Source organism: Channa argus, chromosome 6 (assembly GCF_033026475.1).
Source record: "Channa argus isolate prfri chromosome 6, Channa argus male v1.0, whole genome shotgun sequence".
NCBI lineage: Eukaryota > Metazoa > Chordata > Actinopteri > Anabantiformes > Channidae > Channa > Channa argus.
Window position 1 is genome coordinate 10073268 of NC_090202.1, and position 14347 is coordinate 10087614.

The following is a 14347-nucleotide window of genomic DNA, read 5'->3' on the forward strand; positions in this document are numbered from 1 at the left end:
CTCAGTTTAACAGACAATGACAACCTCTCTTATGTTACAGTTTGACCATACCAAAAACTGCAGTTTGGTAGCCAGGAAACAATCATTTTTGGAAAACTGGAAGTCACGTGTTCACGTTAAGCTTTCATTCTTGCTCATCAGCCTTCTTTTTTAAAAACACCCATTAGAATTTACTTCTTTCCATCATTCTCTCTTTACCATTTTGACTGACTCACACAACTGAAGCCTTATGCCACTGATCCTTGTTTGTCATTCAAAAAACAGCTGATTTCAGATAAATGGTATTTCTGTGCTTGCCCTTCCACATACATTGCCCTTTGATGTTATAACTACAACAATAATGGTATTCTTTGTTGAACTAGCACTTGAGAGGAGAGCAAATAAACACACGGAGGGGGGTTGCATCAAAGTCCACAGCTGTGTAGGAAAGGATCTACCTTATGTGCAATTGCCACTGTAACAGGAAGCAAACAAAGAATTTCTATTATTAGGATACCTCACCTCCTTAATGAAGTCGTCACATTAAAACTTTGGAATTGCTGTCAAAAAAAGTCAAATGAAATTTTTAGAGGATTGTGGAGACTTGAAAATAAAAGTATAAAAGTTAATAAAGCATAATTTACACTTAATTTTCTCAGTTCAAATGAAATTGTGACTCAGCTTCCTGATTTGCATAAGCTATTCAAGCTGTCCAGTTTCATACTTTTCATACTAGTCACACTTTTCACTGCATGGTGCAATACCTGTCACTAGTTTCATGTTATAGAAGCAGCAACTAAAATAAATGCTCTCTGCACACATGCGTGGGAACGTGTGGCATAGACCTGTTATATCTGCTTGTGGCTCCGCACACATGTAGTGAATACACTTCATCTAAAAGTTAGGACCCTAAACCCTACTGTCATCAGCCTACATTTACATTCCAAAACCATCTGCTAGTTCACGTGTGCTCCTCAAATCTGGCACCTTTTAGGGAGAAACAGGCACAAAAATCTGAGAAGAGAAGAAGTGTGAGGCCATGCAACACCCTGTGCCAAAATCCAGCCCTCAATAATAACACAAATGTGTCACATGTGTTTAATTTGAAGGGAGTTAAAAATAAATAAATCAACGGTGAAAAATAAATATAGCGATTAAATAAAGCATTACTCCCACAAATTGGTTTTAAATTGCATGACAACAACAAAGCTGGAGACTGTGGACACAATACCGTAGTTGCCCACAGACCTCAGAAATATTAATTTTCCTTTAATCTGAAAATGTTATAATGATTTATTATAATTATTATTATTATTATTCAGACTTCCTTTAGAGTGAAAAAGTATTGATGACATCATCAATTTGAAGTTTTGATGGCTTTTATGTTTCCCTAACCAGTATATAAAGAAGCGACATTTCGTTTCAGCTATTTCCGCAAAAAATGTTTTGGAAATGCTTTACCTGTTCTTTTTCCTTTTTAAACTGTACTTACTTCGTAAGACACTGCTTTTCAGTTTGTACCAACAACCAGATTGGGTTTAATAACTGCTGACGTAACGTGAACGCAGCGTTTCACATCCTTTTACACGCCCTCATCGTCATGGGTCCCAGGGCGGGTTTTCCTCTTCTGGTCTGATAAGAAGCGTTAACGTCAAGCGGAGAGCGTCCTGTTGTGGAGGGGAAGCCCATAGTTTAAGTCAGGGGTCTGTAAAGTTACTTGATTCATTGTAAGAGCATATTTTGAGACAAGTATTTATTTTTTCCGGGTAAGTCTCAGGTAAACATTTAAGGCGCACAATGGCTGAAAAGATAGACATGGAGATGGGGAAGACATCCAACGGCGAGGCGCACCTCGCTGATTCGCCGGACAACGGCACAAAGCATAGCAGCCCCAAGTCGCTTTCGGAGCGGGTGAAGAGGGTCGTGAAAGCCAACCTGCTGGTGATTCTCACCGTGGCCGGGGTCCTCGTCGGTGTCTTCATTGGACTTGGTGTGCGCAACGTGGCGCTGACGAAGACCCAGATTATTTACATCGGCTTCCCCGGTGAGCTGCTCATCCGACTGTTGAAGATGATCATCATCCCCCTGGTGGTGTGCAGCCTGGTTTCCGGGGCGGCCAGCATCGACCCCAAAGCCCTGGGAAAACTTGGCGGCTGGGCTATGCTCTTCTTCTTGGTCACCACGTTGATCGCCTCGTCTATCGGGGTTGTCATGGCTTTCATCTTAAACCCGGGGTCGGTGGAAATCGACAGCAGCCCAACTTTTGAAGATGACAACGTGCCAGCCTCTAAAGAAGTGATAGACTCCTTCTTAGATCTGATCAGGTGAGTCAAACCACTTCCAGCCTCAACACACGGAAGTTTCTATGTGTAGTTTCGTACGAACATCTATTAAGCCACTCCATGCCTGGGTTAAACATACACCAAGCATGTGGGTCGATTCCGGTGTCAAATGACTTAGTAGCTGCCGGGGAGCGTTGACTTAAGCATACAGGACGCTATTTGTATTTTTTTGCCGCCAGCTAGATTTATGTGTGTGTGGCTGAGTAACGACCAGACGCAGTTGCATCATCTGTCCTCGCATCGTACTGCCACCCGCACACCCCTCCCTCCCCCCCCCCCCAAACTAGGTTTGTTTTTCCGGCTTTACCAAAAGTGGGGTCTTTTCACCCACGTGTATGAGAGGGGAAGAGGGAGAGTGCGGGGTCCCTCATTTATCATTTGGGCGCTAAAAGTCAGCTCTTCCTGTTTAAGGACTGCCCCGATCGTTACATCAGAAATTCTACACAGGGTTGGTCTAAATGTATCCAGTGAACGCATCTTTTCCGTTTCTTGTAATACTGATCAGGTGGAAGTTTTGTCCAAAAAAAACCTTGCGTAATCTTATTGTCATACTCGTGGATATCACAGGATGTGCCACCTTATCTACTGAGGAATAAAGCAGAGCAAACAATTGACTCAGAAACGTAACAGATGTTCAAATTTAGAAACGCAATACAGGTTCCACATTGTCTTTTCCGTTGGTCTTGTATTGGCTCCTTATAAAGTTATTTAGTTTGAAAGTTGTAAAAAAAAAAAAAGTAGACTGTCTGCTTATATATGTTGTTTTGACTTTAAACGTGTCTTCATTTTTCTCATTAAGTATCAAATAGCTCATTGCATAATTTTGCCTGAAAATTCTTGGGAGTCATTTCTATGAATTATGGATCTGTGTACTGCAAAAGCCAGAATTTCCCAACCCCAGTCAGTTCGTCCATGCTCATCTGGCAGCGTGATCTAGCTGGGAAGACTACGCACTGCCATGAGCCAGATTAGTTCAACAGCAGGACACACACACACACACAGTTTCCACAGTATCCCAATAACTAGGCAGCAGGCAAAAACCTGTGTCTCATTAGAGTGAGCCCTCTCAGTTCTTGTCCTAGTTAGTTTTGACAACAAAGACGGTGGGGGACTGCTCATCAAAGCGTAAATAGCCTTCTTCACAGACACATGCTCTGTGTATTGTCCATCTGCCACCATCCAATTTAACATGCATGCACTCAGTCACGTGCACGCGTACACACAGAACACCACTGGAAAGTCTAAAATTACAGAGCAGCGTAGCATCCATTTTACTGACTCTAGCCACTCTGCATGTCCTTGTTGACAGTTCTTATCTCCTGCACTTTGTTTATCTTCCCACTTTAAAGCACACACGTCTGTGGATTTAGTGGCCAAATACAGTGTTTACCTTTTATCGCTCGTACTTGTACTGGATCGCAGGTTGTAATTTATTTTTTTATTTTTATTCTTTTGCCAAGGTCAAAACGGGCTAGGTAATATGCTGCCAAGTAGATATTCTGGAATGTTAAAATGTTGTGTGATATATTTCTCTCTCATCAAAAGTCAGCATTAGGGTTTGTACCAGCCAATTGAAAACCAAAGAACAAATTGTAATTTGAGATCTTCCAGTACAGTTTTCCCTTCACATGACCTACTAGCATTTTTAAAGAATACACTGTTATTGTTTTTGAAAACAAAATGTTTTCTCCATCCCAAGAAGAACCATTGTTGAGTAAGAAACTAAACATTTCCTATCCCACATACACCTGTCTATTCTCATAGTGTATCGAGGAGGTGTAATAAATCGCTGGACAGACGTCACAACAGTGAGCCCTAATCAATCAGCTGCCTGTCATAAAAGAAACACACCCACTTAACTGCGTGTGACAGTACCATGTGCTCCAGGTGTCATAGCATTCACTGCATTTCTTTGGTGGTGCTGTCATGTTTCTATACAATACATAGCCAAAAGGCGTGTGTTCTTCCCAGAAGGGTTTGGATAGCATGCAGCACCCTCTCCTAGCCTTGCTTGATGTGGGAAAACCATACAAAAACTACAATGAGTTACCTTAAAACAAGCTCTCCAAATATCTTAAAAGGACTATGTTAGTAGTTGTGTGTTATTGTTAGCTAATGTGATGTGTTTAGGAATGTCAGGTACACAGGTGCCTCCTGAACACTGAACAGAGCTGGACCACTACAAGTGAACCCCATAAACATGTATATGTTACAGCAAATAAGTGTCAATAATACAAAACAAATAAAGCTGTTAAATTATGAGGCCCCAATCACTCAGTCTCCACATAATACTGAACTGACTAAATAATGCCAAGATTTCCTTTTTCTACTCATATCCATCATTTTAAAATATTTGCATAGTATGAATGTACAGTATTTGAATATACAAATGAATAATTGTAGCATTGACTTCAAAGCTCAGCAGCCTCTCCTTTTTATTTTTAATTTTTTTTGCAGCTTAGCCATAATCAAGTCAGTGATCTGGCATTTGCAGGCTGCCCTATCACACAGTCACATGATGTTTAATCCTGATGCACTATGGTTCCAATGAAAGGGGCTGAATGTTCAGAAAAGGCTTGGGAAGTTAATGCCTTATTACTCCAAATCCATTGCAAGTATAAGAGTATGTTGAATACACAGGTTTGTGAAAAAGGGTATACAGCGTAAAAAGGGGATAACAAGTTAAATTCTCTTAGCTATTTTGACATGATCAGAACCTTGTGATTTTTATCTGAACTACGACTATTATTCAGAGATCATAGCTGCTGCAGCACCAGTGGTTGTAGATATATGTCTGAAAGAAGCAACTGGCAATAAAGAAGGGCTGTGATGTGATTTATTTGAACCTTACGTTCAGTCCAGGCCATCAGAAATAACCGTGAACTCCCTTTTTGCTCTGTATACCGATTCTTATAAGTATTCATGGTTGTTTTATTCTGTTCTGTGTAAGGATGGAAAAAGAATCAAACAATTCCAAAATGTCATGTTTCCTTACAATTACAGCAGTGTCTTTTTCACTTTTTTTTTTAGTTTTTCCAAACATCTGGTGTATGCAGATCACAGGAGCTGAAAGTATTTTTCTTTTTTTTCTTCACAGAAACATCTTCCCCTCCAATCTGGTGTCTGCTGCCTTTCAATCAGTGAGTATTGGAACCTCAATTATGTATGATTGTAGGTTTTGCAACATAAATACTGGGATAAGCTGGATCTAAACTAACAATCTTTTTTTTTTCACATCCAGTATGCAACTAGCTACAAGCTGATAACCAAAAACGGCACAGATGGAAACCCCAACGTCTCAGTGGAGAAGGTGAGCAAAGCAAATGCCCCAGTTTTCCACACGAAAAAACGAATGGTACAACAAAAAGTGAGCCCCTACATGTGTGCTGGTTGTGTTCTTCATGGGTATATCTGTGCCCCTAGGTGCCTTTTGGAATAGACCAGGATGGCATGAATATTCTTGGCCTGGTAGTGTTTGCCATTGTGTTTGGTGTGGCTTTAAGGAAGCTTGGAGAAGAAGGAGAGATCCTCATCAAGTTCTTCAACTCTTTCAACGAGGCCACCATGGTTCTGGTTTCCTGGATCATGTGGTAAGAAAAACTATTGAATGTGTTTGATCACTGAATATTTTTGTGCTGTATTCTAAAACCATGTTCTGATCTGGATCGTCTTTCCTGCACTTCCTCTCTCCCTCCAGGTATGCACCATTTGGTATCATGTTTCTTGTAGCTGGCAAGATTGTTGAGATGGATGACGTTGGCAAACTGTTTGCCAGCCTGGGGAAATATATAGCCTGCTGTATTATTGGACATGCCATCCATGGCTTTCTCGTGCTGCCTGCCATCTACTTTATAATTACAAGGAGAAACCCATACACATTTCTCTGGGGGATATTCACGGCTCTGGCAACAGCCTTTGGAACAAGCTCCAGGTAACTAACTCACTGCTCCTTAGTTCTGAATCTCTGTCACACACACACACACACACACACACACACTTGTTTGCTCTCTGTGGTTGTTAAATATGGAAAACTGAGGTTTTCTTGTACTTAAACACACATACTCCTTTCTCCTCAAACACACGTTCACATATCTCTTGCCTTGATACACTCGCACGTTTCCTCTTTCTCAGCTCTGCCACCCTGCCCCTGATGATGAAGTGCGTGGAGGAAAATAACGGCGTGTCCAAGCACATCAGCCGTTTTATCCTGCCCATTGGAGCGACTGTCAATATGGATGGGGCTGCTCTTTTCCAGTGTGTGGCTGCTGTTTTCATCGCTCAGCTCAACAGTATTTCCCTGAACTTCATCCAAGTCATAACCATCCTGTAAGGACATCTGCAATTAAAGATAAAGAATTTGAATGCTATGCAATTGTGCAAGTAGCTCATTCATCAGGTTGAAGTTGAATACGAATATAGTTGATGTAGAATGTAACATGTGAAATTGTGTCTGCTTATCTGTGTCTAACTGTGCCATCTTCCTCCCTGATGTGTTAGTGTGACAGCGACAGCATCCAGTGTTGGAGCAGCAGGTATACCTGCTGGTGGTGTGCTGACCCTAGCTATCATCCTGGAAGCAATAGGACTGCCAACCAAAGATATCTCTCTCATCTTGGCTGTTGACTGGCTTGTGTGAGTAGACGAGCTCAGTATTATGCAGACCGCATTACTGTCCACACATAATGTCCAATTTGGTTTATTACAATAGTTTTCTTATTTGTTCATTCTGCCTTTAGTGATCGTACCTGCACAGTGCTGAATGTAGAGGGCGATGCTTTTGGAGCTGGGCTCTTGCAGTTCTTCGTTGACCGCACAGCCAAACAGGACGATGTGAAGCTTACTGAGGTCAAGCAGGAGGGGGACTCATCGCCGCTTCTTGAGAAGCGAGGTGCGAGGGACAGTACGGAGGGTGCAAAGACGGCACTAGCTGGTGAAAAAGAGTCTGTCATGTAAATTCAGCTTTCAATCAATCATCCTGGACCCTTGACTCATTAGACAATCTAGCAAGCTACAAGCTGGGGTTCAAATCCTGTCTTCCCTTATTTTTTTTTTCCCCTACTCTGAATGGAAGGGTACAAGGACAGAGGACAGACATACAAACTGCAATGCAAAGAACACATATCTGTCCTCCACACTTTTTCGGGGTGGAAAGGGAAATGAAAATGTAGTGGAAAGTGATGTGACAGTGAGGTTTTTTCTGTTGTTTGTTTTATTTTTTAAATTTCGTTCTTTTTTGGGACAGTATCATATATTAATTGGGCTGCTGTGTTGACCCATTATGAACTGTCCTCATCAGTATTTAAGTCAGACGTTTCTCGTGACAATTTGACAGTGTCAAATCTAACCTGACAAATGCATAATAAATGTTTAAATTAAAGTTGGATGTATTTACTCCTACAGAGTAAACTATAATTTCCTAAGGGAGAATATGATAATTTCCCACTTTAGAAGTTGCTGAAGATCAGATCTTTTAAATTTTTTGTTTAATTACTCTCCAGTTGGAATCCTTCAAAACATTTTATTATTGTCAACCTTTTTTTGTTTCCCCTTTTGTGTTAAGCTAAAAGTTCGATTAGGAAAATAACCAGTAAGAACCTTTTTGTATGATTTTAAATATTAACATACATTGGATATAAATTTAATAAATTATGGCCATTTTTATTTATTAAATTTGTCACATCTAAAGTTTAAGAAAACCTAGTTTAATTATCTTCTATATACTTTACATGAAAATGGCTGTGATGATGAATGAGAACCTTCACCAGCTTTTTTTTTTTTTTTTTTAAATGTATATTTTCCAATTGTGGTTGGAGGCTTTTATTAGTTTATTATTGTACCTGTAGGTATTCCATTTGCTTTCTTTAGTGCTGGAAAACCTTTTCTACATATTATAGTTTTACTCCAATGTCCACCAAATGAAATAATCTCCGTGTCCCAAAGCTGAATGACTTAAAATATATGTCTTCTTGCATGGAGACACCCTCAGATGGACCTCTAAGCAATTCTGCCTCTTCAGGGGGATATAAAAATGTTATGGCAGGCAAAAAACCTCAGGTTTACCTTTTTCCTTGTACATTTGTCTTCCAACTGCTTCTTAATACTCTGAGACCAAAAATCACACCAACTCAGCAAACAGAAAGGAGACCGATGAACTTCTGATGACACTGAATAACATTTCCAGGGAGATGTGCATTTTCATTTTATTGTGTAGGTCCTAGCATTTTAAGGAACAAATGGGTTTTAAAGCACAGAGTGTAACAAAGCCAGGTTGTTGTAAAGAAGTGTATGGGATGTGACTGTGGTTTTTGAAGTATCAATATTCCTTCTATGAGGAAAACTCCTTTTCTTTTTTTTTTTTTTGGAATAGCAGCAGTAGACTGAGGCCTGGACACCTAAAACACAAGTGTCAGGATTATAACATGTCTCAATGTAACCTATTTAAGTTTTGGCTATAATGGTCATTACATGAAGTACTAATTTTATGGGCTATGTATAATAAATCATATTTATTTCTCTAATCCAAATAAGGTTTAGCCAATGTTTTGACATTTTTGTAGTTTCATCAGATAATACCTACTTTATTGTAGGTGTTTTTTTTCGAAATACTTGTTTTGATCCTATTTTTTAAATTGCTGGTAACAATCTAGATGGTGTTAAAGTGCTTACATCCGGTGATCTCTTTTCCAGACTTTGGAGCATGTAGTTTAGCAGTGATGATATGAGTTGATGTGGTTGTACCATAGAGTTTTACACTCTTTTAAAATGAAAAAGTTGCACTATGTTTAACTCTTCCATCCAAATCAACTCTACTTGTTTAGAACTCTACCAAATGACATGGGCATGCGCTATTTACGGTACATACGATATTTTATATGTCAGTCTATTCTATATAAGCTTTAATTTTTTTTTTCAGACTTTTTGCAGCATTTCCAATGATGGACAAATGCAAAATCATTGCAAGCCTGATGTCTCATTATTACTGAAGTCTTATCTGTCCTAAGAGATTGCTATAACATTAAGTATGGCTTAAGCTGCCATGCTTCTGTTTTTTCTTTTTTTTTTGGTGTAAGGTTAAGATGTGATCATTCCTTACTTCATGTCTGTTATAGTGCTGCTCATACGCACATTGTAGGTGTTTTACTATGGTGGGGCTACGCTTCAAAGAATATTCCTGGTTATAGAATGCAGAATGTACTGTCTATAGATTTTTTTGAAATAAAGGGCCTTTTTCAATTATTTGTGTCAGTGGTTGTGTTTTATTTCATTATTTTTGGCTCTTCCTGTGTTTAAACCTACTGGAATGACTAGTTGCAAATGCCACAATCCGCCACTGAAAATACACACTTATGGCTATATCATATTACATACATATGCCACACTGTGGTGGCATTAAAAATAATAGCATGTGGCCTGTTTGTGGTGTACATGCTCATTTAACTACCATATATGAACAGTGCTATCTAATGACAAGAGGAATGTAAACACCTAAGGAATATGTGCAGGATCAACAGGTCACAAATACTTATTGGTAATTACGAATTTCTAACTTGTTTGCGACGAACAAGCAAACTGCATTCCAGTAATGCCACGTACCAGTTTGTCCTGTTCCCCACTCCCCTAGGCTCCAATAAAATAATTCAACACAACATGGTGCACAGTGATGAATTATTAGGTTCACTCTGCCACCTAGTGGTTAACAATTGTACCAGCTCTTATACATTTTCTCTCCTTACAATGGATTTACAACAAATTAACAAATAAATTCACAACAAATAAATAAAATAATGACATATTTGTATTTTATTTTAGCAGCATGTGAAATGCAGTGACACTGATATGCCACACACAAGTAACATGGAATCAAGTGGAACTTAGAGGAGCTGGTGTGTTGTTTTATGTGTAACGTTTTTTTTTAAGAAGCTTCTTTGTAGAATCTACTGAACTGAAGTTTCATTTAATTCAATAAATAATGAGTTCTTAGTACGCATTGAGCAAATTGTTTATATGCATTTGAAAAACCTAGTAAATATTCAGTTTTTTGGTGAATACTAAAGCCCGATAAAAGAATGTGTACATATTTCTATACACTATAGTTATTGCATACCAAATGCAAAAATCAAATTTACATCACATTCATTCATTAAATATCCAAAACTTAAAACTTGGAGAATCAGTGCAGAACAATACAATGCAATCAAAATATGTATAAAAGTCACCAACTTAACTACCAGTTAAAATCTGTACTAGACTTTAACCCTGCTGTACAGTAGCACTTAGCAAGAGCGCAGTGTCAGTGTCATTATGAAGTATTTATCATCCTTAGATCTGTGATATTCGTAGTGTTCTGTACAACACAGCAGATTTACCTGTACCTGTCTACTACAGTCTACTTTAAGCTATCTTTGAATGCTATCTAAAACTAGATTCACATACTGATAACTGGGAGAAACGAAAATGGACAAGGCATGTAATTACACTGTTTTCAGATGATGTACTGTAGTAAACATAATAGCAAATGCAGCCATTTTGGCACATTAGTTTCCAGGTATTGTTTCTTAGACAATTTTTCTTCCAGAGGCACTATCTTCTGTGTTGTTACACCAACAAATACAGTATGACATAAATGAGCTTTTGAGTCTCATAATTTGGTTCTGTCCCACCTCTTTTTTGCAGGGTTGGGGTACTGGGGGTTCTCAATCACCCCCTCTCCAAACTTGAGCTCCAGAAAGGCTCTGTGGTTGTTGGGGCCATATGCAGTAATGCCAGCAAAGGGCATGGGCACCAGCGGCTGCAGGAAGTGCTCTGGGAACTCCACATCTTGTTTGTGCTCCGTCCATGTGTCTTTGGTCATGATGCCGTTACGTGGATAGAAAGGCCACAAGTCAACATGCAGGTGGTTGGCCTCACTGTACTGGACTCTGTAGAAGTCTCCTTCCACTGCACGCTCCCATACATAGCCATTGGCATCAACAAGAGAGCCTGAGTCCAAGTTCTTCAATTGATCACAGTTGGGTACGTCCTCCAGGTAGATACCCAGATCTACATCGTAATCCCAAGGAATGATGTCTTGATGCCGGACTGCACCCAGCAGAGACCCTCCCTCTAACCAGTAGCGCACACCTGAACTTTCCAGGATATTGATAACATACTTGGTGGTCTCCCTGAGTGCTCGCAGACAGCATGGAGGTGTCCATCGATCCAAATAAAGGTAGTCTGGAGTGTCATCCTGTACAGTGCCAAAGCAGCGAGGTGTCTCTTTACTGCAGCCATACCACTGTTCCTTCCCATCAGGCAGCAGTAGATGCTTCAGACCAAAGCTCTTCATGAGCTTCCCTGTGGCGTCCTTCACTCGAGTATCAGCCTTCCACTGGTTGTGAGGAGAGTTGAACAGAGGGCGGTGGTTTGCAGAGAAACAGGGGCTCTCCAGCAACTTGACCTTCCATCCTCTTAAGGCTGTCTGGATGAAGAGTGAGGAGAAGAGGGGGCGGCCTAAAGGAACTGAGAGGTTAAAAAGATCCTCGGTGCGAATGAGGATGACTGCATCTCCTTGTAAAGCTGTACACACGCTTCCGCTGCTCCCGGATGCAGCTGGCGAATATGTAGCAGTCCACTCTCTGAGATGAACCCGCAGGTGGAGGCACTGTACAGCAGAGCGAGCCAGCACAGGTGCAGCTACCAGCCTCACAGGGCCTCCTCCCTCACCTTCCAACTCCCTGATCAGCCTCTCAATAGCCCGAGGGTGCTCCAACTCCACACCATCAGGCACAAGTAGCACAAACTCTGTCTGGACATGGAACTCTGGCCTGTGAGCCTGCGGGGGCTGGTCTGGGCTGGGGGAAAGTATGAGAAGTCGAGCCCCCTCTGGAAGTACCAGGGGAGGGTAAGGAGATGTGTCAGCCACAGCCAGGAAAGGAAGCTCAGGTCTCTGGTGGAGGAAGGAACTTGCCACATCCCCGACATAATTCTCAAAGTTTTCAAACTCACGAAGAAGAACAGTCACACGTGGGCCATGGCTGTGTCCCTCTGCTCCAACTACCCCAGGTTCTTCTCCACCTCCTACAAGTACTCCAAGGCCTCCTCCGAGAACGGACACTGGTGGGGCACCCCTCTTCGTGCCCCTGCCTAGTTCCTTCCTCTTCTCCATCATTTGTTGCTGGGCCCGGGACACATAGTAGAGAATGAGGAGGTTGAGGATGATGGCACCAGTTAACAGGCCCTGACAGAAACTGATACGCATGGCAACTAATTTTTACTGTTCAGTTTCTGTCAGGAGAAATCAGGTTTCGATAAAGAAATCCAGTGGTAGGCCTTAGGTCCCCATTAGTTTAACAGCAGAGAGTAGTGAGAGTTCAGGACAACCTATGAAAGACAGAAACAATGAATAATATTGCAGCCAGTGCATTTTTAAGCTTATATACTTACTGTACATTATTGTATGAAAAAACATTAAATGCAATGTACAATGTTATGCTCCTTTTACAATGGCACAGAGAAACATTGGTTTGATAAAGAGAAACAGTGAATTTATAAAACAGACCATGCACAAATTGTCCACAATCAGTTAAGTTAAAGGTAAAAGTAGGGCAGCCTATCCTATCCTATCTATGGAGGATTCCTTTAAGAAATAAAACATGGCTAGCTGAAATACCAATCAGTGAAACTGGGCTGGTGATGTTCATGACAACTCACCTTAATATGGATGCATCCATTTTGTTCTTTACAATACATATCCCCGTACATCATGCATGTGCCATGTTATCAAACGCTTTAGCAACGTTAACCTTGTTGCACTACGGTTTCCCTGGTGGTCCATTCTCAGGCAGCTCGGGTAGCAGAGGAGCAAATCTGCCTGAATCGGCAGGAAACACCGAGAACGACCTGCATCGTTAGTAACAGTTGTGCGTTTGCGGTTGGAATAGACTCTTCAACATTTTAAGAAAATATCCAAACTTTAAAGCAAACAACAATTCACAATATGCAGCCTTACACAACCATGAAAGCCAACAACACGAATTAATTGCTTTCATGCCTGCCTCTGCATTTCCCGCAGTAACAACAAAACAACTTCCGGATTCCGTTTTTCAGAATAAAAGTAAAATTGCCACAAACATTTAACACTTGAATAATTGTTAAAAACGTAGAAATTATGAATTTCAAAAACACCGTTTTGGGATTTTTAAACATCTTTGTTTTTATTATTACTTGCAATATCTTCATTATGGGACATGCCCTCTGATCATCTCTCTCTGAGCCGCTCAAATGATATAAAACACAATAAAAGCTTGGCTTTTAATACCTTAAAAAATGGTAAAACTGTTTAGTTAATAATATTTGTTGCCAATATAATTGCTTTCTTTTCCTTTTGTTAATCAGCAGCGTTGTATGCTTAGCTTTTAAATAATCTCAATTAATTGTAATTTTGATACTCTTCTACGTATTTGATCTTTCTGTCCAAGGACTGTACATAAAAAACAGCCTCTCCAATATTTAATTTACAAATTGTTTTCTAATCGTTATGTACATATGTGTATAAAACGCAGTAGGAAATGCTATAGCCTGAGAAGATACTAATTAATATTACAACGTGTTAATAATAATAACAACTTTAGGTGGCAGGTGTTTGCTTTCCAAGTGATCAGTGAGCACCAGACGTATGAATACTGTGTTTCGAACTCTATTTATTGCACTGAAGTTGTGCCTTTAGTATGGACCCATATACCTGAATAGAATCCTGGTCAATCTGTTTTGAGATTTTTTGATAAAAGTTCAAGCCCTAGACAAAGTTGTGAATAATTTTTGCCAGCTTTGTGCCTCTTAAACGTCCCCGCTCATAAAATGGCAGGAAATGAGCTTCCCTTGCGACATGTTCATTGTGTATTACTGTTAAATCGTCCCTTTATTTGTCAGCCACACTGGGCATTTCGAAAAGCAAACACAAGGAGCAGGAAACCGAACCGAAATATACAAATAAAAGTCGCGAACAAATGTAACCCAATTTGCGAGCCCTAAATGTTTAACAGAAACGT

General features: G+C 40.3%; 2 protein-coding genes across 4 annotated transcripts; one reads left to right on the forward strand and one right to left on the reverse strand.

Annotated features, from left to right (window-relative positions):
• The first annotated feature begins 1611 nt into the window (after positions 1–1611).
• On the forward strand, positions 1612–9557 carry slc1a5 (solute carrier family 1 member 5). Of its 3 annotated transcripts, none has more exons than XM_067506402.1 (8): positions 1612–2303; positions 5419–5461; positions 5563–5631; positions 5745–5911; positions 6019–6252; positions 6453–6647; positions 6819–6953; positions 7058–9557. In XM_067506402.1, exons 1-8 carry the CDS (start codon positions 1777–1779, stop codon positions 7272–7274), a joined length of 1587 nt encoding a protein of 528 aa, XP_067362503.1. In that variant the 5' UTR covers positions 1612–1776; the 3' UTR covers positions 7275–9557. The 3 variants fall into 3 exon arrangements, with proteins under 3 accessions (XP_067362503.1, XP_067362505.1, XP_067362504.1); XM_067506404.1 differs by lacking the exon at positions 1612–2303 and adding an exon at positions 4845–4932; XM_067506403.1 differs by lacking the exon at positions 1612–2303 and adding an exon at positions 4870–4944.
• Positions 9558–9682: 125 nt separating this feature from the next.
• On the reverse strand, positions 9683–13388 carry fkrp (fukutin related protein). The gene is made up of 2 exons (XM_067506401.1): positions 13011–13388; positions 9683–12680 (listed from the first exon to the last, which is right to left on the reverse strand). The coding sequence occupies exon 2, from the start codon at positions 12556–12558 to the stop codon at positions 10960–10962; it is 1599 nt and encodes a 532-aa protein (XP_067362502.1). The 5' UTR covers positions 12559–12680; positions 13011–13388; the 3' UTR covers positions 9683–10959.
• Positions 13389–14347: the final 959 nt, after the last annotated feature.

Bases quoted from the DNA above. Each gene is read 5' to 3' on its own strand.
- slc1a5 (XM_067506402.1), top strand. From the start codon at position 1,777: ATGGCTGAAAAGATAGACATGGAGATGGGGAAGACATCCAACGGCGAG. The intron at 5,632-5,744 runs GTGAGCAAAGCA...CTGTGCCCCTAG, and splicing joins CCAACGTCTCAGTGGAGAAG to GTGCCTTTTGGAATAGACCA. The intron at 6,954-7,057 runs GTGAGTAGACGA...TTCTGCCTTTAG, and splicing joins TTGGCTGTTGACTGGCTTGT to TGATCGTACCTGCACAGTGC.
- fkrp (XM_067506401.1), bottom strand. From the start codon at position 12,558: ATGCGTATCAGTTTCTGTCAGGGCCTGTTAACTGGTGCCATCATCCTC.